Source organism: Neolamprologus brichardi, chromosome 10, assembly GCF_056152115.1.
Source record: "Neolamprologus brichardi isolate AB-2024 chromosome 10, ASM5615211v1, whole genome shotgun sequence".
NCBI classification, from domain to species: Eukaryota; Metazoa; Chordata; class Actinopteri; order Cichliformes; family Cichlidae; genus Neolamprologus; species Neolamprologus brichardi.
Window position 1 is genome coordinate 33,392,690 of NC_142113.1, and position 25,692 is coordinate 33,418,381.

General features: G+C 41.4%; 1 protein-coding gene across 2 annotated transcripts; it reads left to right on the forward strand.

Moving 5' to 3' along the window:
- Nucleotides 1-2,506: 2,506 nt before the first annotated feature.
- Nucleotides 2,507-25,581, forward strand: slco2b1 (solute carrier organic anion transporter family, member 2B1). Of its 2 annotated transcripts, none has more exons than XM_087847566.1 (15): nt 2,507-2,726; nt 4,931-5,035; nt 5,920-6,057; nt 6,333-6,495; nt 6,858-7,082; nt 8,829-8,927; nt 13,407-13,537; nt 18,915-19,005; nt 19,239-19,403; nt 19,504-19,693; nt 20,177-20,321; nt 21,260-21,420; nt 21,741-21,805; nt 22,348-22,468; nt 22,796-25,581. In XM_087847566.1, the coding sequence occupies exons 2-15, from the start codon at nt 4,970-4,972 to the stop codon at nt 22,953-22,955; spliced, it is 1,920 nt and encodes a 639-aa protein (XP_087703692.1). In that variant the 5' UTR covers nt 2,507-2,726; nt 4,931-4,969; the 3' UTR covers nt 22,956-25,581. The 2 variants fall into 2 exon arrangements, with proteins under 2 accessions (XP_087703692.1, XP_087703693.1); XM_087847567.1 differs by having other exon boundaries at nt 2,507-2,659.
- The last annotated feature ends 111 nt before the right edge of the window (nt 25,582-25,692 follow it).

Below are 25,692 nucleotides of genomic sequence, written 5' to 3' on the forward strand. Positions count from 1 at the left end.
ACATCTCAAAACACGCTGTCACTCCTAAAACGTCCCCCTTCCTAAACAACTAGATGACATGTTGCCATATCATTTTTGATTGGTCGATATGGTACATTTTTCGACCAATAGGAAAGGGTGGGCTTTTTTGTGTTGTTTTTGCTCACAGGCTTTTGAGCGTTTTCCTTATAAAACGCCATTTTTACCGTTTCTTCCCGCAGTAAATATAAACAACGACAGTATTCAGGAAGAAAACCAAACATTGCAGATATTTTTATCATAAGTCGACATCACTTAACGACCGGATACCCACGTACGTTTTCTTCTTCTACCCTGTAGCTCACATCTTAGTGTCCACACAGATAGTGCCACCTTGTGGTCTGGCATGGAACTGTATTAACTTTACAGCACAGCAACAGCTTCTGATCATTACAGTTATCTCAGCTAAAGTTTGAATTGCAGGAAGAAGAAGCTGGAAATGAACCAAAGGAATTTATCTCTTCCCACTGGGGACCCTCAACATTCTTTCCTTGCTGATGTGAAGATCCTATCTGGACCATTTTTAACTCTCAGCGGTGCCTCAGTGTTTTTTTGCTTTCAGGAACTGAAGGAGCATTTAGACCTCCAAATACATAACAGCTTTAGGTGAAAACAAGGAACTACTCTAAAACTACAACTCCTGAATTTAAGCTCATTAGAGCAAAATTCATTTGTAAAACTAGTCATTGGGTTTTATCTGTGAGCAGAAACCGCTCACTGGCATATTTTCAGTGTTGATCTATGAGACAGGTCAGTCCACGGGTGTTACTATATAAATGTTTTGTTAATGTTTTCAGGAAAGAAGTTAAATTGTATAGAAGTCTTTGAAAAAAAGGACTTAGTAAAGACTTTCCTGAGTTTACGGTTCCAGTGACTTGTTTATGGCTCTTATTGACTCTAATGGGGCGATCAGAGCACGCTCAGTGGGCCATGAGCTGTCAATGAAAAGTTGTTAGAGAAGAAAAGTTAATATGGCGGTGATGAAGACATTTTGAGGTCTCATAAATAGGACTCCACAAGCCAATCAGTGATGTTACAGTGGGTATGTCCATCTTTGTATACAGTCAGTGTGCTGGTGAAAGCAGTATGTGTGAGATCACATCAGGTCCAAACATCCTCTCAGGATGCCCCAGGTTCCATTTATGTTCATAAAACTTCAGTGTTTTTGTTCAATCAGTAATAAATATTCCTGCATGACTTTTTTTTAATAACTGTTTATAAATCCCGTCTTAAATATTTACCATTTTAGACAAAGAGTCTGCAGGTTCAGACGTCCCCAGCAGTTAAGGTTGGAGTGTGACAGATGACGACAGATAAGTGGAGGAGTCCCGGCTCCTGTCAGTCTGAGGATACAGATGTTAGCAAGAACCAGAAACCTAAAATTACAGCTTAGCAGTGTGCAGTCAGAGGTGATCAATAACAGGAAACAGACAGCTCAAGAATTTAAATTGTCCAACCTGCCAAACACAACCAGAAGAAAACCACATTCAGCAGCAAATCCAACAGCTTCACTCACATGTGCTCTAGAAATGAAGCAAAGAAAGAAATTAGATTCATTGCCTTCAACGCACCGCTGATGCCAAACAGAACAGAACATTTGAAATGGCATCTCTGAGAAAGTCACATGTTGTTTGAGGAAAAACTTTTTTTTTAGTCTGGCGACTTTCTGAGTTAATCCAGAGACTTCCTGTCAGTACTTTTGATTTTTTAATTATTCCTTCTTCTCTCCTCGGGGAACATGAGGAGGTAAGTGTTCTTCATTCAACATACATGTTATCTCTGACTCTATTTCTGACTTCCGTGCCGTCCGTGTGGACTTTCAGTGAAACTGCTGAAATATATTTAAGTTAAACTTTCTATTTGTGTTCAATCTCCTTATTTTTAATCAGTCATGTGACTGCTGGACAGCAGGTCTGAGGGTATTTCATGCTTCATACTTTCAGACTTCCAGTAAACCCCGCGTATCCTGTCCTTACTCTCTAAGAGTGCTTTTAGGGCAAGGTGGGACATGTTATGGTCCTTTTGTCTTCATCTGTTTGGAACCAGAAGTAGGAATAATGGGCGGAGAGGGTGGAGGGCAGTTATCAGCTGATTCCAGCTGCATTCACGCACTGCATTGGAGCATCAAACTACTCTGTCACATCCACCCTCTGCCATGTGATTGGTCAGAAGATGTCATCAAAATACTCCAACAGCACAAACGTGGTCCAGAAGTCCAGTCCAGGGACTCCAGTTAGCTAGCAGACAGCTATCAGCTACAGCCGCCTGTGTCGCCACCTACCTGTCAATACCAGAGGCCACGCCCCTAATAATACAGACTTTAAATTTTAGAGCAATGTAAACATTTGTGGGAGTCTCTGCTGCCTCTGCTGGACGTTGGAGGAACTGCAGCTTTTGTGTTATTTTTTTATTTAGGTTTTTAGTCCTGAAGAGAAGAAATCCCCCCCACCCCCCCCACACGGCTTTTTTTCCTTTTTTCACAGACTGTCTTAACACAGAAGGAGGGTTCAAACTCCACCACTCTCCTTGCTCCTGTTGTCTCCTCCTTTTCCTCAGTGAGTTGGAGGTGTGTTGACAGCTTGAGTGGAACAGAAAGTCGGAGCTGCAGCGAAGTGAGAGCAGCAGAGAGACGAGCTACACAGTGAGTGTTTTTCTCTGTGGGAGGTTTCAGGCTTTTAGTGGGACAGCTGGGACTTTTCACTAAAGCTGTGAGTACGCGAGTGTGTGAGTGACCACGTGTGTGTGTGTGTGAGTGTGAGTGTGTGTGTGTGTGTGTGTGTGTGTGTGTGTGTGTGTGTGTGACAGCTCAGCCGTCGTGTTGCAGTGTAACTTGACGTTGCTTCAGACAGAGAAAAGCTGGCTGCAGACTCTTTGTGCTGTTAGTTGGAATAAATGAATCCGAGCTTGGAGCTGGTTTAAGCTGTTTGGTGTGTGACACGGCCTTTACAGTCATGGCGACCACGAGGAGCTAAACATGATCAGATGTGTTCTGGTCTGAGACCAGCATAATGAGCTCAGCAGCCAGGCTCAGTCACAGAGTTCCAATATTATATTAACAGAAATCATAAAATGTGTTTAAATCTTGATTCTAAAGTTAACAATGATGTCATGACCTGCATGGCATTAGTTATTCCCAGGTTGCTTGTTCTTCAGGGACGTGGTGACGATGTGAGGAGCCTGTACTCAGAGCCATGAGTGGGCCTGATTGTGTGATAAGCTATCAGTATCCTGGTTACTCATTAGCCCAGGCTGCACAGCAAACACTGTGCTGGCTGTCAAACATTTAATCTACTGACAAAAAGAACTTGTCTTTGACCCGACGTGTAGGACATCTTCTGGAAATTGTTTCCTGACACCTTCAAGGATTTTTCTTCTTTCAGTAGTCCAACAAAAACCAACCAATCCCATTGTAGCTTTGGTTGGAGAGGCACCGGGGAAACCATCAGCGATCTCCAGATCGAGCATGTTCACGAACAGTGATGAGCAAAACTGGCAACACGGAAGACCTGAAAAACTGGCCAAAGGAAAATGTTTCCTTCATTACAAACATTCAGATTATTCCAACCATCAGGAAATGCTGCCGAGGTGATGATTGCTCACCTCACTCCGTGAAGTCTGTGTGGAGGCAGAGGGTGGAGGTCATTGGTTTTATCTTCACACAGGAAGGTCGTCTGTTTGTGGCTCTGATAAAATCTGTCACAGAATCGGTTGAAGTCTAAGATAAGAAGCTACTTCCTGTCATGTCCACCTCCTTCTACCACACTGTTTCCTGTTGTTGTCTTTGTATTTTAGCCTGATTATGGAAATACGTCACACAGCACAGATCAAACACATTCTTGTGAATTTTGTCTGTTTTAGGGGAAAAAAAACTCTTTCAAAGAAAAAAAAAGCTTTGACCTTCTTGGTAAACATCAACATTTGTCTTCTGGTCCTTTGCCCTTCACAATAAAAGCCTCCAAACAGACTCCTGAGGCTCTTCGCCATGATGGCTGTGCCAACATCAGTCAGTCACTGGTCCAGGATGAAGTGAAGACTTCTTCACAGACATTCATGGTGCCCAGAGGGTGAACGCTAATGTGCCGTCAGCTGGTGAACGCAGTTCCTCTGCTTGAAGCGTCCTACAAAACACTGACAGTCTAAGAGCTGGTTGGACAGAAGCCGATGGGAAAACAGCCTTTTCAGGTCATTTTTAATAAAAAATGAAGTTAATTTTGCAAATTCATATTTGTCAGCATGAAGAAATATCCAAAGTATGCACTGTGGCTACTAACTGAGCCAATGAGCATTCAGTGCTGCTGATAGTGAAAACACTCCGACCAAAGCTTTCATCATTCTTCTTTAAAAATGCTGCAGACGGCTCGAACAGCGCAAACACATCCAGAGGTCCAGTGCAGGTGAAGCTAGCAGCTACACCTGTGTCAGCATCCACCTGTCCGTCGCAGAGGTGCTGACCTCGCTGCTCTGTGGCGCCGTGTCAAATCACCCTCAGAACCATCAACGTTTTTCTCAGCAGCTCTAAATCCAAACACTCACACGCCCTGTGTGTGTGTGTGAGGACCAAAATCTGCATTCTGCTAAACTTGTGAGAACCAACAGTCACTTGTGAGGACACACAACCCAGTCCTCACAAATCTGAAGCCTTTAAATTTGTGGTTTTAGTGTCAGGGTTACAATTAGGTTTTGGTTAGGTTTAGGGAAAGCATTATGTCAATGAAGGTCCTCACTAAGATAGCTGAACGGGGTTGTGTGTGTGTGTGTAGGTGTGTTTGTGTGTTTGTGTGTGTGTGTGTGTGCGCTCAGTACTTCTAGAAGGTAGTGTTTGCTCAGCATGAGTGTGTCGGGCTGTGTGTGCTGGACTTTCTGCTGAATAAAAGAGATGACTGGCAGGTTCACCCATGTTTGTGGTTCACAGGGTCACTCTTCAGTCTCCGTGTGAGTCAACAGCCTCAACATGACCTCTGACCCCAGAAGCCTACGAGCTCCTGCTCGATCCAGGAGTCTCTTCAACAGCATCAAGGTTTGTCTGCAGCGCCACAGCAAAGATAGGATGGAAGGAAAGAAGGAAAGGACTGAGGGAGAAAGGAAGGGAATGCAACAAAGGAAAGAAAGAAAAGATGAGTTGAAGGAAATTTGTAACATTTATTGTTTATTTCAAACTTAGAGCTGAAAAAGTGGGAGTGGTGCTCGGACCTCGTATGAGGCCTGCTGGGTAAAAACGGTGGACAGTAAACGGTTAAAGGCCGATGTTGTGTCAGACAGTTCCAGTGGTTAAGGCTTGTCTCTAACAGCTCGTCCCACAAAGATCTGATTTCACTGTTTAAAGTGATGAAGAAGAACGCTCAGCTGGGGTCATTAGTCTGGACCACATGGCGCTGTAGCAATGCCTGTGACAGTGAAATCAGAAGTGGGCAAGGTCAGAGGTCAGATCCCTTCAGGCAGCGGAGAGATTTAAAAGCTGGCCTGTCTAAACACTGGACCCTGTGGGACTGAAGCTTCACATCCGGAGCTTCATCCTGGAATTGTTCTGCAGTCACATGATCCCAGGACGAGCTCGGGGCAAAGAAAAATACTGTTTCTTGTCTGTACCGTTCAGGTTGAGCTGAAACTGAGCCAGAAACAGATTCTCTCACAGCACGATGGATGTAACCACCCTTAGGTTACGTCTGCCCTGTGGGTGGAGCTACAAGTTACCACCTATAGATTCTCAAATGCTAATGTTAGCAGGTTTGGTAACTAGTGTGAAGTAAAGCCAAATAAAATGTCAGAATTTAAGTCGGCAAAGTTGGACTTCGGAGGTTTTAACACAGCCTGTCGGTCTGTTTGTCAGTTTGTTGCCTCGTGTGGACGTAAGGGGAACTGCAGCTTGTGTTAAGCTGACTTTCTGTCTTCTTCTGTTTGCAGTTCTTTGTGTTTTGCCACAGTTTGCTGCAGCTGGCCCAGCTTTTGGTGTCGGGCTACATGAAGAGCTCCATCTCCACCATCGAGAGGCGCTACGGCCTATCCAGCCAGAAGTCTGGGCTCCTGGCCTCCTTCAACGAGGTCAGTCCAGCTAGGACTCTGAACTCCTGCTTAATGAATTCACGGCTCTTCAGAAAGTCACAAGTTTGTTTTTGGTTTGAGATACAGTCCAGTATACGATGCAAGATGGCGGTAAATGAATGATAATGGGAACGAGGTCTAAGCTTTCTGTTTGAGATGTTTTCGTTGTCCTTTTGATGAAAACAAACAAAAACCTCAATATGAACCTCAAGGTGACCGGATTGGAAATCTTTGATGTTAGTCTGACATCACAGATGTTGTGTGTCTGAGTACAGGTGGGAAACACCATCCTCATCATCTTTGTGAGCTTCTTTGGGAGTCGAGTCCATCGGCCACGGTACATCGGCGCTGGAGCGCTGCTCGCTTGCCTGGCCTCTCTGCTGATGGGGGTAACGCACTTCATGAGTGAACCGTACCACTACACGAAGAGCATCATCGGTGAGAACACACACACACACAAACACGCACACATCGAACCTCCTGAGTTTTTTGAATGTTCTTTATTTTGTGGAGTAAGTTATCAACTGTCCCTGGTTTACATACGTCCTGGTTAACTCTTCTCTGACGCTCTGTTAGCACAGTAACCTTACAGCAGTTACATTATTGGTCAGATTATTAATGCTCCAACAGCACAAACACAGTTCACAGGTCCAGTTAAGGGGCGTTAATTAGCTGATGTGCCAGTATATCAGAAATAGAGCTCAGACTGAATCTTCTCCCTTTCAGTTTTATTTGCACAGAACAAAATCTGTGTGTTGAATTCAGACAATCTTAAAAGTGTCTCTCTGTTTTCCAAACAGCCTCCAATGAAAAAGGTGCCAACCTCTGCCAATCAGAAAGCTCAGTAACTACCTCATCCTACAATCAGACCTGCCTGAAACAGGAGACCCCTGCCCAGCAGGGGATCTACCCCATGCTGCTCCTGGGTCAGCTGCTGTTGGGCGTCGGAGCTGTCCCCATCCAGCCCTTTGGCATCTCCTACATCGACGACTACGCCAGCAAAAGGAATTCCCCGCTCTACCTCGGTAGGAAGCAGAGAATGATATTTTAACTCGCAATGTGGTCCCGATGTCACGTTCTGGGAGATTAAGTAGTTTAGAGGTCAAAACACCTGAGATGAAGACGTCAAGAAGTCTTTTGAGTTTCCTCAAATTGAAGTCCATCAGTGTCTCATCAGTGTTAGTGCATTTAACCCACTGTTGCTGATTAGATTGAAGATTCTTTATTTGTCACATACATACTTATACAAGTACAACAGCGAAATGTATCCTGACTCCCCGACTGTGCAAAAGGGGAGAGAAGAACATTATACACATTAAGTGAGTTTGCACTTTATGAATGTTTCTCACGTTTTGAGCCTCTGAGCACACAAAGTAACATTTTCTATGACTTAACATCTGTACCAGGTGTTTTCCACTGAGGAGTATCCTCCATCTATGAGCTAGTGTTCAAAAACGTTTTACTTTCAAAGAATTCATAGCTGATAAACGTGAAACTGTTGTTGACGTACGGATGACTGCAATCTAAGACACAGCTCATATATCAACACGGGTCATAACTGATTGCTGAAATTTGATCTCATAGAAGATTTTGATTGGCTGGTCTGGATGAACACTGAGCTGCCAACTGTGATGCAGATCAGGAGGAAAATATTTAACCTCTGTAACTGGCTGAGTGTTGAGTGTTTGATCCGAAGAATAAGGTCCAAACGCACTTCCAGCTTCAAACCATTGTTGGGTTGAATGTTTGAGGCGGAGACAGGAAACGAATCAGAAGACGTTCCCCAATCGCTGAAACAGATTTCTGCTCTCTGTGCTGGACTTTTTTTTTTGAAGAAAGAAAATGAACAATAGGGAAGTTTCCTCTAATTCAAAGCTAGAACGACCCAAAGAGACACGACAGTTATTGCTCTGCAGCATGGCTGCATTTCTTTACCACCCACTGTTATATCATCGCTGTGTAACAAATACCTTTGTTCCTCATAACTGTCAGACAAACACTGGCAGGAGTTGCATTTAACAGACTGAAGGCAGATCACTCTCTGCTCAGGTCAACTCGCGTTACAGAACTTTAACTGGGCGTCATAAAAATATGAGAAGGCGATAACAGCAGAGACCGAAGTCATCAAAGTCCAAGAACAGTCGCTGTGGCAACAGACGTGATTGTAGTGCTGCACTGTGCTTACATTAGCCTGCGGCGTCTCTGCTTATACAACAAACCTGTTTTAATTAGGATCCTGGGACCCGCAGGCAGGAAGTCTTTAATAATGACGTGAAAGTTCTTCACTATAGCTCCATTGTTGTCCTACATTCAGCACAAATGCTGCCCTTGCTGCATATTTTGGACACAGCGTGATTTCTTCTCCTTTTGCTTTAGTTTCCTGTCACGCTGGTGTGAGGAAAGCTGGGCGTGCTCAGATGTTAAAACCTTTTCTTTAAGTGTGAGATTGCTTCATACAACAAATTTGTTGTTTTATCTCATTTTCAAGTTTGTTGAGGCCTCTGAGTGTAAGACGACCTGCAGGACAGCGACAAGCAGCCACATGCAGTAACACCTCACAGACCTCGCCGCTGCTTCTTGTTCCATAACGTTTTCTGTTGTCATAATGAATCTGTCTGTGTGATGGTGAGGAGGAAGGACATGTTTGGTTAGCAGAATCTTTTTTGTGTTTGACCAAAGAGATGTTTGAGGTGAAAGGTCAGGGTCAACCCATTGGCCAGCAGGCGTCTCTTTCATCTTCTTAGGAGGTTTTTTTTTATCGTGTCTTCCAGGCATCCTCCTCGCTATGACCTCGATCGGCCCGGCCTTCGGATTCATCACTGGCGCCCTCATGCTACGCTTCTATGTTGACTTTGACAAAGTACCCAAAGGTGAGGAGACACACTGTGCTAATGCTACACAGCTGTTTCAAGAAAGTTCATCTTACTCATTTTTAAAAGGAAAGGAGGACTTCCTGCATGTGAGCGCTCAACATGGTGTAAAGCTGAGTAATGTGGGTCATTTCCTCTAAAATCTTCTACAAAAGATAAAAACCCATAAAATAAATCATATTTAAATGATGCAGTTTGGCAAACAGTGGCTGAGGTCGTCACTGGTGGTGTGAAGTTGTTTAAGACCGCCATGTTCTCGTGACCATCAAGTCGCAGACAGGTTTTGTAACAGACACACACCCTAATGACCTCTTTTTGTGTTTGTGCTAACTGGAACTGCTGCAGCAGCGCTCAGTCCTCGGGCTGTTTATGCTGCGCCAACATGTTCTAGTTTATCCTGTTTTACTCATGAGAACACAATGCTGAAACAAAGAATGATATTTAAAGATTAATATTCGTGTTCAACACACCAGATGTTTGCACACTTTATGCAGTTGCTGCTGTGGAGGAACTGAACCAGACTCTGCTGCAGGCATTGGACCAATACATGGTTATGTTTTTAACTTATATAACAAAGCATCACTACTGTCAATATTTGGTGTAAATAAAAGAAATGAACTGAACTCAAAACTGAACTGAATGAGCATTTCTCATGTTTTGGCTGATTTCCTGCTGCCTCTTCTTTCTTCTCACTCAGACGTAATTGCAGGTGTAAGCTGGTATTTTGTAGCTGAAGTAGTCGATTATTTGCTGTTGATGTTATGTTGAAAGTTTCAGCCTCAGGGCAGATATCCAGATTAGAAATATGTTCAGACAAGGATCTGAGGTGTTTTCAGTGAAACTATTATATTTATTTCATTAAATACTCCACAGTCAGCTCTTTGAACTGGTCACACGGTTCACTGATAAGAAACTAATTATCAGTCACCGGCCCCACTCCTGCTAACCAATGGTGTTTTACTTGCATCTGTTTGAAAGAGTGAGTGTAAACACATTATTTTATTTTATATGCTAGAATGTGCAGAAAATAGTTTTAAATGTTAAAAACATTTCTTCAAGTCAAAGACTGTCATATATGATTTAATTTTTGCTTGATGCATAAAGTTAAAAGATTAAAACTCATAAAACAAGTTTTAAAAACAAACATTTTCATTTGATTCAGTTTTCTATGATGGATTATGCAGAAACAATAAAATTTAATAGCTTTAATACATATTCAGGTTGCGTATCATGTTTTTAAAAAGTAACTAAGTAACAAAGCAACTAATTATTAGAAACAGGATTACTTTATGTTTGTGACCTTGCATTTCTGAGCTTCTTGCTTTAACGTGTGACCATAACCTTACGTGGCTAACTGGTGATGTGCTGGATGCTAAGAAGCTAACTCCCACCGTTTCTGGGATCAATAGTTCTGCTACGTCTGCTCATGTTTCAGGTTTCGTTTCTGATCTAAGTTGAGTGAGAGTTTCGTGACATTCGATCAGGCATTGCAGTCGTTTGACGTCTGCATGATTAATGATGCTACAGTTTCTTTACAGACTTGTTGAAACGAGGAACTTGCTTGTTTCAACTTTCCCAGTGGAATGCGTACACGGGCCAACAGATTGTAAAAGTGAATGTGCCGTCACACAACATGTTTAACAATTTGCATGTTTAGAAAAAATGTAAAATGTTGCATCAATTCTGTGTTTGTAAGTAAAAACGTACCGAGGAGGATGTGTGCGAGTGTGTAAATCTTATTCTGTGGGGACTCTGAGCAGGATGGGACGTGGAAAATTTAGGACGCTTTTCTTTTGCTGCATGTATGTTTGAGGTTTAATTTGTGGTGCTAAGGTTGGAGAGTTATGTTTAAGTTTAATTTCCTTGAAAAAAAAAAAAACAGCACACACACAAGTTGAAGCTGTGATCTCATAATCTGTACACCAGCTCGGTCCCCACATCTATAGATGTACAAACACGTGTGTATGAGGAGCTTTGTGTATTATTGACACACTTACATTAGAGTTAGACGTTGGTGGTTTGATTTGTAACACAGTTGGCATGTAGGTTTATCGGCTTACACTGAGCCTTCAGGCAACTTAGCGCTGAGTAAATATGATCAGAGGAGAGTTTAAGGACAAATATGTTCAATGAAACAATATTAAAGAAACATTTACTGCACACACTACAAATTGTCCCTGTTTCTATAAAGTTTTGTCAATAAAACACCAAAATCACCAATTATAGATTTTAACCAGCATTCATGTGCTTCATTAACTATTTTTATCAGCTTGAAAGCTCAACTTTAAATGCGTTTCGGCAGTTTTGATGATCCATTCCTGCTTTTTCTTTCACTCATTTAGGATCACAGGAGATGTAATAAATAGATATGAAATTAAGGAACCAACAGATTTTTCTGATAACTAAAGTATTTTAAGTTTTAATGTTGATCCATCCTTTCTTCTTTAGTTTTACAAAGAGTCAGCTACTCTGAAATATCTGGGAAGGTTTTCCAATAATAACAGCTGGATTGATAGTGAGGACAGTAATTGGACGATAGATTTGGAAACAAAAACATTTGTCTTTGTTTCTCTACAATTAATGGATTTTATTTTGGAATTCTTCTCTGCTGTCACACTCACCTTATTTGAAACCTTCACCACTGGAACCAGTGCTAATGTCAGAGAGTAGATAACGTGACAGTAACTGCACACTGAGCAGTGTAATGAGGTTAATATAGTAAACAGGTAAAGCAGGTTAAGGTGTCCATTGCAGGACCAAGAGAGTTACTCATTCCTTCAGTAATTACAGGCTTGCAAAGTTCCCACGGAGTTTTTCAATGATCAGGTTCCACTGGGATTAGCCTTCATTGTTTGGCGATTCAAACATGAATGTTGCTAAAATCTGCAGAGGTTCTTCATCGTCATGGGTGCAGCCACAAACAGATGTTTTTGCTTTCTGATGATGAGCAGGAACTTGAGGCTGTACCATTTTCATTGGTGTCCCTCGATGAGCAAAGCCATAACTGGTTTAATAAATCAAAGAAAACAAGTTTTTAGATGGGCAGTGACGTTTGTTTCAGATTGGCAGCATGTCATTGGTGCACAGTTAAATGAGTGGAAAGTTGTGTTTACAGACTACAGGTTGTGTCTTGATATCTATAAATTTTAGGATGTAGACACAATTACAGCATCCAGTTTTTTTCTTTAGTGTGCATTTTGAAACCTCCAATTATACATTTGGGCTGATGTTATATTGGCTGCTGGTTTATATTTGGATAAAAAGCTTATTTCTAGGACTGCTAAGTTCTTCTTGCACCTGCAGACTACACAAATGCACAGATCCCCTCTAGTTCTAAAACTGGTGCTGAGACTTCTTGGATGGCCTGTTAGTACAATTAAATGCAGAGCAGCCGTATTATAGCTCAGATAATTAAAAATGCTCCTAAAGGGTCCAAAAGCACAAACATGAGGTTGACGTGAAGGAATCCAATTAGCTGAGGTGAAGCCAACCAGGCGTCTAAATTTTCATCAGATTTTGCTTCGAACGTTCACACAGTGCTGAATGTCACGTTACACACAGTGAAAACACTAGAAGCAGGGACCTGTATCGAGTTATGGGAAGCTCACTTTTACCAAGCAAAAGAAAGTAGTTTGTGTTTCATCCAGAACAACCTCTGACAGGGAATAAGATTTCAGCTTGTGCTGTAAAAGCATTCAGCTTTAGTTCTTTGTTAGGACTCCATGACCAACACTAACTATAAATAACAGCAATGGTTGTCATGTCATGTTGATTCATGAATTTAAGCAAATTCAGTCTTTGTATACATGTTTTATTATTACTTTAGGCAGAACTACTAGAGTCAAAAGATTACTTCCACCTGGTTGTGTTTCACCACAGAGCAGGCATCACTGAGCACTAACATCACAGGATTACTTTGGAGGTGTAATGAAAACGGGGAGCTGCAGTGGAGGCAGGTTGCACATTGGTTTAAAAGGTTAAAGCAGCGTAAATATTGCACCTATATAAGAATTTTTGGATATGTACTTGGATGGATCATAGGCTTATGGGCTGGCAGTGGATTAACCCTACGTTGGATTACATGTATTGATCATTTATTGGCAGATATAAGGCAAAAAACAGCTGCAAATAAAATGAAAAAAAGAGTCGTATTCTTTGCATGTGGCAACACAGTGGTGCAGTGCTTAGTCTGACTCATCATCTGGCCTCTCTGTGTGGAGTGTGTGTGGGTTCTCTCCGGGTACTCCCGCTTCCTCCCACAGTCCGAAGACATGCATGTAGTGGGGTTAGGTTAACTGATTATTCTAAATTGCCCATGAATGTTAGTGCGAATGGTTGTCTGTCTCTCTGTGTTAGCCCTGCGACAGACTGGCGACCTGTCCAGGCTTCACCTCGCCTCTTGGCCCCCCTGATCCTGATAAGTGGAAGACAATGGATGGATGGATTCTTTGCATGATTTGTGTTCTCTTCTGTTTCCAGAGGAGATCGAGTTGGACACTAAAGACCTGCGCTGGGTGGGAGCATGGTGGCTTGGCTTCCTGGTAGCCTCGTGCATCCTCTTTCTCACTGCACTACCTTACCTCTTCTTCCCCAGAAACATGCCCAAAGAGGTGAGTCAGTCCTGTCTAATACAGAAGAGTTGTTGTTGGTGTAATTGAACTTACATGTCCAGAAAATGTTCATGGGCATAGTCAGCATCCGTTATGGGCCTTAATATCCCAGATCACGTTATTTGTAACATTTAATCCAGCACCACTCAAGGGCTAATGTTTGAAACACATCAGATGCATTGACTTTGTTTTTCTTTACACACCTATCATCGCCTCGCCCTAGCTCAGTGATTAATCCAGACAGATCCAAGATATGCGCATGTGTAGCAGGTGTAACTGAAGATAATTACAGGGGCTCACAGTGACTCATGTTCTCTGACAGATTGATGAACTCTATTCTAGGGAAGACAAACAGTTGAGTAAAGCGTAAATAGCAAGACTGTAAAATTTGTACATTTGTTCCACCAACAAAATCAATATCAATCTGATTAATCATTAATACACCTGACAGGTCTTTCATAGAACTTTTCTGCTGGAGATTGGCTTTTCAAGCAAACATTTAAATATTTCATAATGTTTTATTATCTGTAGTTAATATCGGATTGCATTTATACAGAGCTTTTCTAGGCACCCAAAGCGCTTTACAATTCTACTATTCATTCACACACTAGTGCAAGCAAACCACAGGTGTAGCCACAGCTGCCCTGGGGCAGACTGACAGAAGCGAGGCTGCTATATCGCACCATCGGCCCCTCTGGCCAACACCAGTAGGCGGTAGGTGAAGTGTCCTGCCCAAGGACACAACGACCAGGACAGAGAGAGCTGGGGGATCAAACCGGCGACCTTTTGGTTACAGATGAGCTTCCCAACCCCCTGAACCACGTTCGCCCCAGTTGTCTGTGGCTTTCCATCTTTCGCCAGCTATACACCAGTAGCTAATCTTGCACACTTTCTATTGGTACTTAAATGCATTGTTCTTTATCTTCTATTTTGGTTATTTTGCCAGCTCCTCTCTATATACTTGAATTTTTTTGAATTATGTTTCATGATGAGTGGTATTCAGCTTCTAGGTGTGGCAAAGCTGTGTTTGGCAGCCTGACATGTGGTACCAGGTCACAGATTTAAATGGCCTGACTGGCTTCCTGCCCTCACCTCGAGTCATGACTGAAAGACCAATGTAGTGAATAAAAGCAACCACAATAGGTTTCTTTCTCAGGTGGGCTGGGCTTCAAAGCTGGTGAGGAGTTCGAACATGGTAAATGGTCTGTATTTGTATAGCGCTTTACACGTCCAGTCATCCACACATCCACACACTGGTGATGGCAGCTACATTGTAGCCACAGCCACCCTGGGGCGCACTGACAGAGGCGAGGCTGCCGGACACTGGCGCCACCAGGCCCTCTGACCACCACCAGTAGGTAACGGGTGAAGTGTCTTGCCAAAGGACACAAAAACCGAGACTGTCCAAGCCGGGGCTCGAACCGGCAACCTTCCGATTACAAGGTGAACTCCCAACTCTTGAGCCACGATCGGCCGAACATCTGGAATCACTGCTTAGCCGTGACTGACTTTTAACAAGAAGACAATGAATGGATCTTTAAAGACCTTTTATAATTGCTTATTTTCCAGTGGGAACGTTTTAAAACGTTTATTTTACGATAGTTTATCAGACCACCTAAGAGCTGCTATTGTTGTCTAAATGATGAATATCAGTTTTAGTTTAAATAATCTGCACAGATGTGGGATGAAGTTTTCTATGCAGGGATAGAGGAGGAGATCTGTCTCCTCTCCTCACAGCAAACACAAGCACCACTGAAGGAAGGAAGGTTGATAATCAAAACTAGGAAATGAAATGGCTTGTAGCCTATATATCACAGTACTTTTCATCTATTCAAAAAGCCCTTTGTGGTTTCTTCACTCAAACTTCTTAATGGCAGCAGCCAAAATCGAGTGATTATCTTAATTATCTCGATGTGATAATGATCAACTGAAGCCGACCTGCAATCCAAAGAGGTTTTAGAAACTGCATGAGGTAAATGAGTCGTTTAGTTAAATCATTTTAAAAATATCTGTAATTGCAATGCAGCAAAATGCAGCTGTCACTGACTAAAGAAAGCAAAAAGCTCACAATGCTGTTATTATGTTTTATGACAGAGAAACTTTCTGCTTCTAAACCACAGAAACACAAAATGACAGGATAAGATGAGGCTTTGTTGGTGAAGCTGAACTTGTTTCACTTCAACCAGTGCAAACGAGAAACTGCTTTTGTGTGTTTTGGCTCAGTCCCAACACAAAAGAGAAAGTTCAGCTTCTGCACATGTTTTATCAATTAAATAAGACAAAATATCCAATTGCCCAACAGAGTTTCTTGGAATAAGACTCCCTGAGAATGCTGCCAAACATCAGTGCTCGACCAAATGTTTGCCTGAAAGCCTCCCAGTCACATTTTTAGCCTGTTTTCATCCCGTCAGGTCAGAGGGCTTTGCAGAGATCTACCATCTGAAATGTTAGCTCTAACCATTCAGGGTTGGACTCATTAAAAGTCTCTGAGCAGACAAAAATAGAGCCATGTCATTTGAAATCTGGCTACCTTGATGTGAGTGGATTTCAAACCGTAAGTTATCTAATGTTGGAAAAGGACTTTTTTCCATTTGGCAGTTTAGACTCAGAGGGGATCTGTGGTTTATCTGAAGCTAAGAGACTGGTCTTTTGAGATTTGAGCAATTTAGTTCGAGTGAAGTCATTTCACAAATAATGTAAAGAGGGGAAAATGCAGTCAACAAGAAATCATGTGAATTTCACAAGAAACAGAAACAAAATCAAGCCTTGAAGATTGATCCAACCAGGTCTTGCTGATGACTGACGAACTCTGTCTGTATGAAGCTGGTGAAACAAATGATTGATTCATTGTTATTGCAGCACACAGTACGAATGCTGTACTCTCAGAGCTGTGAGGAAAAAAAAGCAAAGCAGACTAGTCAGTCAGGGAAAAGAAGGGATCTGAACAGGATGTTTTGGTAGAAAGATAAATGATGAATTAAAAATAACTTTTTGGGCTAAATTCTGAGATTTTAATTATTTCAATTATTGAATTAAAAATCTTTTCTTAGCTGTTGAAAGTTGATCTACTAACAAACTGCCTGTCTGTAGAAAGGCAAAGGGGAGTTGGACTGATAGGTCAGAGTTCATCCAACTGCAGGAAAATCAAACAGATCAAGCTGGTTCGAGATGACCTGGACTGTCCAAGAAAGCAGAACAAAGCAAAATATCTAACAAATTGAAACAAAATCTGTATGTTTTATATATACAGACATTAAATTTCAGTCCATTAGAAAAATACACCCAACAGTACCGTACATTTCCAGCTGCTCATGCTACCTAAACCTTACATAGAAGCGGTCAGCCAAGAGACTCTTCTGAGATAACAAATCAGATCACTCTAAAACTGAAGATGTAATAACTGTGTTAATGTCAGTCGGGTGTTTTATGAAAACGTCAAGTTGATGCCTTGGAAGTTTTCCACTGTTAGACTTGGATCACATAATATTTAAAAAGACCTCCTGGACCTTCCTCAGAACAGTTGCACAAGTAGCCACTAAAGACGAACTAACAAAGTCCACATGCTGCAGGAGTGATGGTAATACCCACAAACTAACAGCCGGAAACCAATCTGTCAAACCTAAGATACAGATTACTGTCTATAGATTAAAGCAGGGATCTGTCCATCGGGGCGATCGTGGCTCAAGAGTTGGGAGTTCGCCTTGTAATTGGAAGGTTGCCAGTTCGAGCCCCGGCTTGGACAGTCTCGGTCGTTGTGTCCTTGGGTAAGACGCTTACTGGTGGTGGTCAGAGGGCCCGGTGGCGCCAGTGTCTGGCAGCCTCGCCTCTGTCAGTGCGCCCCAGGGTGGCGATGTTGCTACAATGTAGCTGCCATCACCAGTGTGTGAATGGGTGGATGTGTAAAGCGCTTTGGGGGCCTTAGGGACTAATAAAGCGCTCTACAAATACAGGCCATTTATGGTAAAAACCATAAACCAGCCAGAACAGACCAATCAGAATAGTTTTGACTATACAGCAGGAAACTCTTCACAGCTGCTTTAAGTAAATTTTCATTTTTAGACGTCACACTGCGCACTGCTGCATCCTAATCTTGTCCCCACACAAGAAAGCATTTTTTAACCTTTAAAGGGTTAAATGATGAAACGTATTTCAGTTTTGTGATGGAGTCTTTCTCACATATTTCATTGTTTAATTATCTTATTGTTAATGAAACGTAACTCTCTGTAGCACAACTCTGACTAGATTTTAAACTGAAAGTATTTCCATGCTTAAATAAAACCTTTGCACTTAGTGGACGTCCGTGAGCTCTGTGAGATAAATCGCTGTTGAGCAACAGTCTGGAACAGACTCGGTCATTTGTTTGAAAAGCTGCAGCAGTGAAAGGCTTTTGTGACGCCTCCATGAACTGAACCAGGTTTCTCTGCTCAGTTTGGTGAAGAATTACTGACTAAACTGGCCAATAATTACTCATATGTATCACATGTATATCTATATCTATATCTATATAGATATATATAGATATATTGTGTGTGTGTTATGGCCAACGATCTTCACCTTACTTAGCTGCAGGGAGCTGGAAGCTCAGCCTTGACCCAGATATTTTGGACAGTATCCAGTTTGGATCCTTCCCGCCCACACAGACATTTGTGAAGTTGAGAAGAGTATTTAAGCTTTCTGATTTTATCCAAACAAGGTTCTTGGTGAATAAAACATTTTGTAGCAGATTTGTGTGGCAAAAAGACTCGCGACAGTTTTTCTGTCTTACCTGTGCAGCATGTTCACAGACTGCACAGCCGTACTTTCACTTCTTGTTTTTGAACAGTGCTATGCTCAGCACTGTGCAGGAATAAACACATGCAATGATAACACTGCTGCTAATCTGACAAATTAATAACAATAACACACCCATGAGTCATTGTGCTCTCTGACACAAAACCGTCTGCAGTCTAACAGACTGGAGGGGAACAACTACTAAATCCCACTGGTCCAGGTTTAGGGTCCGTCACATTGTAAAACGACCACCACAGGGTCAGTAAATAGTACCAGTCACCGCTGGTTAGGCAGTAATGCTACATTTTCAAAGTACACATCACCCTAATGTTGCTCCACTATCCAGTCCTGGCCTGTGGTCACAGTGGGAATGTAGATTTATCTCAAGGTTCAAACAGCTTCTTTATCTGCCACAGGATAAAATAGTCTCCATTCTTCAAATAATCTTGGCATTTGTCAGATTTTTGATTAAATAATTCATGCCTGTGAGTAACTCGCATTTCCCAGGAACCAGCCAGGACACATTTATCTAAATCCATTTACTGGTTTCAAATCTCACAGTGGAAAAACAAGGCTGCCATGTGATATTCTTTCCACATTTGTGCAGGAAGATCCAGAAGACGTTGACCCCGAACCAGAAAGTAAGGAGCAGCAGACAGACACACGACAGGAACCTACCCTCATTCAGTTCCTCAAAAGTAAGAGTCCTTTTTCCACTTCTGTTTCCTGTCCAGCTGAGGTGACTGAAGGGTGTCAGCCCATTTAAAAGAGGTCAACAGCAACCAGGGCTATGCCAAGCGTCACATCTTCATGCTTCATCCAGCATTTTATGCTCTTTAGTCTATGTTCCTATTAGTCTAAATGCTCTTTTTGTCCATTAGAAACTCAGTAATGTATATTAATCCTCAGTCATACTGTGCACCTCCCTCAGGCTTTCCTAAAATCGCTCTGCGAACGCTGCGAAATCCCATCTACCTGCTGGTGGTTCTGGCTCTGGTGAACTTGTCAGCTCTGCTGTCCGGCCTCGCCACCTTCATGGCCAAGTTCATCGAGAAACAGTTCAGCCAGAGTGCCTCTTTCTCCACCATGATGATAGGTGAGAGCACCTGAATCGTGCCATGAAAGTCGTCACAGCAGAATCAAGCTGTGGACATAAAAGTGAAGCTTCTGTTTTCTGAATTATTGATTTCTCGCAGGAGGAGTCGGGATCCCAATGGCGGTACTGGGGACCGTCCTGGGTGGAGCTTTGATGCGACGGTTCAGTCTTTCAGTCAATGGCGCCAGCAAATTGTGCACAATAGCCATCCTTCTCTGCATCCTGACTGCCCTGCCAATGCTGTTCCTCGGCTGCCCCACACAGAGCATTGCTGGGGTCTCGAACAACAGGTAATGAAACTAAATTACTGATTAAATAAAACAACTACGTTGCCCACTGTTAGGGAGCTAATGTCAGGGGAATGTACTATGGTGGAAAAGTTATTTCACTCCTGACTGTGAGGTTGTTTTACCAGCAATGGCAGAAACTAATTTCCCCATACGCTTATTCATATAGTTTCAGGGAAAGGATACCACTGATCAACTTAACTGATCAGTTAAATGGTTCATTTGACCTCTGGTGGCACCAGTTTACTTCACTGCTGTAGCTGCTACAGTGCAAACGGCGTGATTTACAGGTTCCTTTCTGTTGTTGGTGATGAGACCTTTGTGTAACTGATACTTAGTAAAGCCTTTGACATCTCATTTTGATAAAAATTCACATGAACTTGATAAAATGATTCAGAATATATGTTAATAATGCTTATTGTAGGCATCTACAGCTTCTTTATTCACCTTTAAAATGTTAATAAAAATGTGTGTTTGTATTTGCAGCTATGATTTGTTGCAGTGCAGTTCTAGCTGTCACTGTTCTGAGGAGGCGTTTAACCCGGTCTGTGGGTCAGACGGCGTGGAGTTCAAGTCTCCTTGCCATGCTGGCTGTCAATCTGTAGAAACAGACAACTTCAGCAAAGTCGTGGTAAGATTCAGTTAATCCAGAAATTCTTTCCTGTGAACCGATCTGTTATCTCACATTGTGACTAAGGCTCAGCTCTGTTTGCTGTTCAAATTTAGATTCAAGTGGTGTGTAGTCACAAGGGACTGGCATGCTTTCTGTGGTGGTTTGCTGCCAGTTCCCATTTCATTTGTTTGTGCTCTTAGGAAATCAGTGACATCACATTCCTTGAGAATATGAGCCACTGAGACGTGGAGGCAGCAGAAGCGTTTCGTTTTCTCTATCAGTCTTAGATATACGCTGGCTTTATGTCAGACTCTTAGACACACACCATCATCTGGTTGATATTTGTGTAGCCTGAACATTCTGTGGAAAAGGCAAATTCAGCTGCCAGTTTATCATTATTATTATTTCATTTGTACCCGTGAGTTTTAATAGCTTACAGCTGTTCCAAGGTGGTCTCACTATTACAGATGTTAAGCTTAAATTCAGTGTGTGCTGCCAGGAAGGATTAGGTGTCACTGCGATGGTATGAGTGTCCCACTTTTCCTTTTCAGTCTGTCTGTGGATTTAACTATGAAAGTGAAAGTAAACATACTGGTTTTAAAGAATCTAAACTGGGACCTTGAGTAATTGGCCAGATGTGCAAGAAATTCTACATCCAGATGTTGCAGAACTCTCCCAAACCTCTCCCACTGTAGGAACATTTTTTTGTAGGTTTGACGGACCCTAATGGTCCAACAACCTTTGACCTCCCATGATTTTGTGAACTCAGTTATTTGCTGACAGAATGAATCAATTTCTAATGCAAACACCGTTTCTGGCTTTAAGATGAAACTGGCATCGGCAATACTCATATATACACGACTTCTTTATTTAAAAATTACTTTGTACAAGAGAGGAAATAAAATCCAAACAAAAAGCTGTACAATAACAGATCTATTGCATGTGCGTTTCTGTAGAACTACACCGAGTGCCGGTGTGTCAGTGGTCTCAGCTTCGCCCTACCTGGGAGCTGTGGCAGTGGGTGTGAGCATCTCCTCATACCCTTCGTGGTTCTGCTGGGTCTCACTGCCTTCATCGCCGCCTTTTCCCAGACACCCTCATGCATGATGATACTCAGGTATGGAAAAGATAATATAATGTCAAATAATGGGGAATGCTTAAGTCGGAGTCTTGTCATTAGCAACAATTTTAAGTAATTTAAAGGAAGGACACCAAAACAAAAGTTTTATGAAAAAAAAAACAGAGTCACATGACAAATTGTTGTTTTAACACAATCTTTAGCCTTTAGACAAATATTTTCACATTCCAGTCAGGCACTACTTTCTTTTCTAAACATGTGAAGAATCTAGAGATTCCTCTGCAAATAGCCTACTCCATTAAATAACAGCTACTGGAAGCCTGTTTTTCGTTATCATGAATGTGATGTCTCTGCTGCAGGGAGGTACCTCCAGAGGATAAGTCGTTCGCAGTGGGAGTTCAGTACATGCTGTTCAGAGTCCTCGGTAAGTCATCACATACGTTCTCCAGTGACACGAGGTCTGTGTTTAAACTCAAAGACCTGCTCAAGGCATTTTCTTTGATGCTTAGATGCTTAGATGCAGTTTCATACACTGGTTTCACCATCTTATTTTATTTTTTTTTTTTGGAGCCAGATATGATTATATTTGCACAAGACAGTATAGTGCAAAGAAATATTCAGATAAAAATCCTCAAACTTCAGCCACCAAAACTAGTGCTGAGACCTACTGGACAAGCTCTTCGTACAATTACCACAGTGGCCATTTTACTGGTCAGATAAGAAATTAAAAATGCTCGAAACGGCTCCAACAGCACAAACATGGTCACGGACTCCAGTTAGCCAAAGTGAAGCCAAGCAGACAGCTAACAGCTACAGCCACCTGTGTCACCATCCACCTGTCATAGAGGCTGCACTGTTTACTTGTTGACATAAATAAATCCAAATGAAAGAATTATTTAAAAAATAATAATAATTTAGGGCCAAAATTATGATTGTAACTGAGTATTCATCTTGGTCTGTTTACAGCATTCATGCCCGGTCCAGTGTTGTACGGCAGTGTCATCGACACCACCTGCATCTTATGGGGCAAGAAATGTGGCAAGGAGACCTCCTGTCAATACTACAACTTAGAGAGCTTCAGAAGCAGGTAAAAGGAACATTTAAAGATACTAACAAAATACAAAAAGTGGTCATTAAGTTTATTTGACTATTGAAATGAATGCAGCAATCATTCCTTCTCATAGTAGGAAAGATTAAATTGTCATTTATATAAATGTTGTGATGCATTTTGTGAGACACACTGTAAATTCTTTTTAAAAGAGTTAAAAAATGTCATAGTCCTTATAAAAACAACAACAACTGAAATGAACACATTTTCTGCAGCTATAAAGACTAAAAATGATTGCATCCCGGACTAGCCCCCAACCATCAAAACAACCATAAAAAATCCATAACCACCTGTTTGTGTATTCAGGTTTCTGGGACTGCAGGTGGTGTTTGTGTGTGGGGGGTTGCTCTGCTACCTGCTGACAATCGTCGTCCTGCGGAAAAGAGACAGGTATCAGGAAAGTGATTACCAGATGGTGAATCAGAAAATATCAGAGAAAGGCAAAGAAAAAGAACTGATAACATGAAGAGGATTCTGAGAAAACACTTTTCACTGAGACTGCATAGGTAGCTTTTTTCTATGCTGGTTGAAAGGACACTGCCACTAAGCAGTGAATTACTCGGTGTGGTGGATGCTTCACTTATAACAGAGCAATGTGCTTGCATTATAAGGCAAAATTATTTTTTTATCACTGTTTTGTTTATACATCATGGCTAACATTTCAGAATGGTTTTCTTGTTTTTAGATAGAACTTAATGTGACTGACAGTATATACTTATGTAAAGTTTCACTTACGATGTTTAGTTTTTGGCCATTGAGCAGTATATCAGTCCCAAACTGCGTGCCAAAACTAATAACCTGAGTAACACGGAACTCTTTTTCAAGATTTTTTTATGTGTCTTTGATGAAGTCATAAAAAGATCGCCCTAACTACTGTGACGTCACCTCTCACATTTTGACTATCCAACTTTAGTGTTTTGGCGTCCCCCTTGTTGGCTTTTTGTAGCCAGAAGTGAGGATGCACATAATATATGCAATCATATACTTAAGCACATCTATATATATATAGCATAATGATCAAAATACGATGTTGTCTTGCTATAGAAATTTAGTTAAAGTAACACTTGCCTGGCATGGAAATAAGGAAAAAATATCACGTTATAGGGAGACACATGAGTTGCCATTGACAACATTTAATGATATGTTTAGCACTAAACTGAACTTAATGTTCACATTAACGTGAACATCAGTTTCCAGTTTCTTCACACATGTCACTGCTTAACAAACACTTAGCGAGTAGCTGCAGAGTGTTTGCAAACAAGTCGGCACCTTTCATAGAAATTTCATACAACCCTTGCTAATGCAACGAACGTTTTACTACAGCACACTACACCTGTTTGTGAAAGATTTCACTGACTGCTAGCAAACTCCAGCAATGAATCACAGCCAAATGGTGGTTGCCAGGCAGTTGCCAAGCAGTCTTTAGGCCTGTGGGACTGGGGTGCAGTAAGTTACTGACACCCTCAGGTGCTGCTTAAAAATACTCACATTGTAAAAGTAGACCTTTGCAGTATATGTGCACCTGCCTGATATACAAACACATGCTTTATTTAACCATTAAGAACACAGCCTTGGTTAAAATAGTGGCTTACGAAAAGCAAAGGCATAACAAGGAAAATTAAACATTAAAAGAACAGCAGACTTCCAAAGACATGTTAATAGACCCATTGGTAAAATGGTGCCTCTGGTGGTGGAAGGCTTAGTTACATTTTTTAGATGTAATTATCAAAAGTACCTGTAAACTCTCTAATAATGAGCTCAGTGTACTCACAGTGATCCCTGTGACTCTAAATACTCACTTTATTACAGTTTTTTCTACTCTTGGATCTGTGTGACATCACCATTAGGCAATATCCCTAACATGGTCATCTCAGGCACTTAAGCTCCGCGAACCTGCTAGTCAAACTTTCTGTTTACAAGGAGCAGTTGAAGCTGTCTTAAAGGGGGAGGAGCTAAAACAGCTCAGTAAGGTGGCTGCACGACAACCGAGTATGAGACAAATAAAGTTTATTTTGAACTGTGAATCGTGCACACACTTGGAATACAGTTGTTACCTCTGACAGATCAATGTGATTGTGGTCTTAAAGATAATACATCTGCAACAGCATCGCTATAGGAACAAGTTTCAGGTGTGAAAAATGTGGTCATTATATCATTTCCTGTACATCAGTTAAATTACATCCAGCACAGATTCCTTCAAATCTCACGTTCACTTTTACTTTCACATTTAAATGTGTCGAAAGAATTCTTATTTCAACATCACACTAACGAGGAAGCCACCAGCTTTCATCTCTGAATATTTTTAGTGTCCCATCATTTTTACTGGAAATGAAATAAAAGAGAAACATCTGTGCAGTGAGTGTATTCATGCTGTGATCTTGAAGAGAGAAAGCAGCTAGGCCAGCTTGTTTCAGACAGAGGGTGGACTGAGGGCTGAACCAGAGCCCAGGATGAGGGGAATAACAATTATTGTCAACTGTGAACCATGCAATGCTACTCTACTGGAGCTCAAGAAAACAAATATGGAGCTATATTGAGCAGAAAAGGTTTTCTATATGCGGGAACTACAACTTTACCAGAACACTGTGACAGGATTCTGGAGTCACGAAAAGACTTCAAAGAGATTAAAGAAGGGAAACTAAAAAAGACAGAGGGATGGCAAACAAACAGGACATACAAAAAGGCACCACAACACTCTTTTTACATGAAAATGTGAATTCATGAACTTAATTCTTCCGGCACAAACGGATCCCGTGAACATGAATTTAATCCAGCGAGATGTCTTCAATGTTTTGTCACTTTTTTATAAACTGTTTTCTACAAGTTTGATAAAATGATGTTTAAGTGTTTGTATAATAACCTTTCATACTCGAAATGTTGTTCTGTAAATATTTATATCCAATTGAACAGTGAATAAAGGACACTGGCTTTATAAAAAATATATGAAATATATAACATTTTAGAATAAAGTGGAGCAGTATCACTGAAGCACTAATCGAAATGTGATGGACAAAATATCGTATCATAAAATATCATCAAAATTCATAATTTTCTTTTGTATGTTTTTAAATAAAACTAATTAACACATTTAATGTTGAATCATTTCTTGCTTGCTCAGCTTATAAAGTGTTTATTTTTCCACATGTGATTTGTGCACATTGTTTACTGCTTTTTATGTAAAAGATAAATTAGCAAATAAAAAA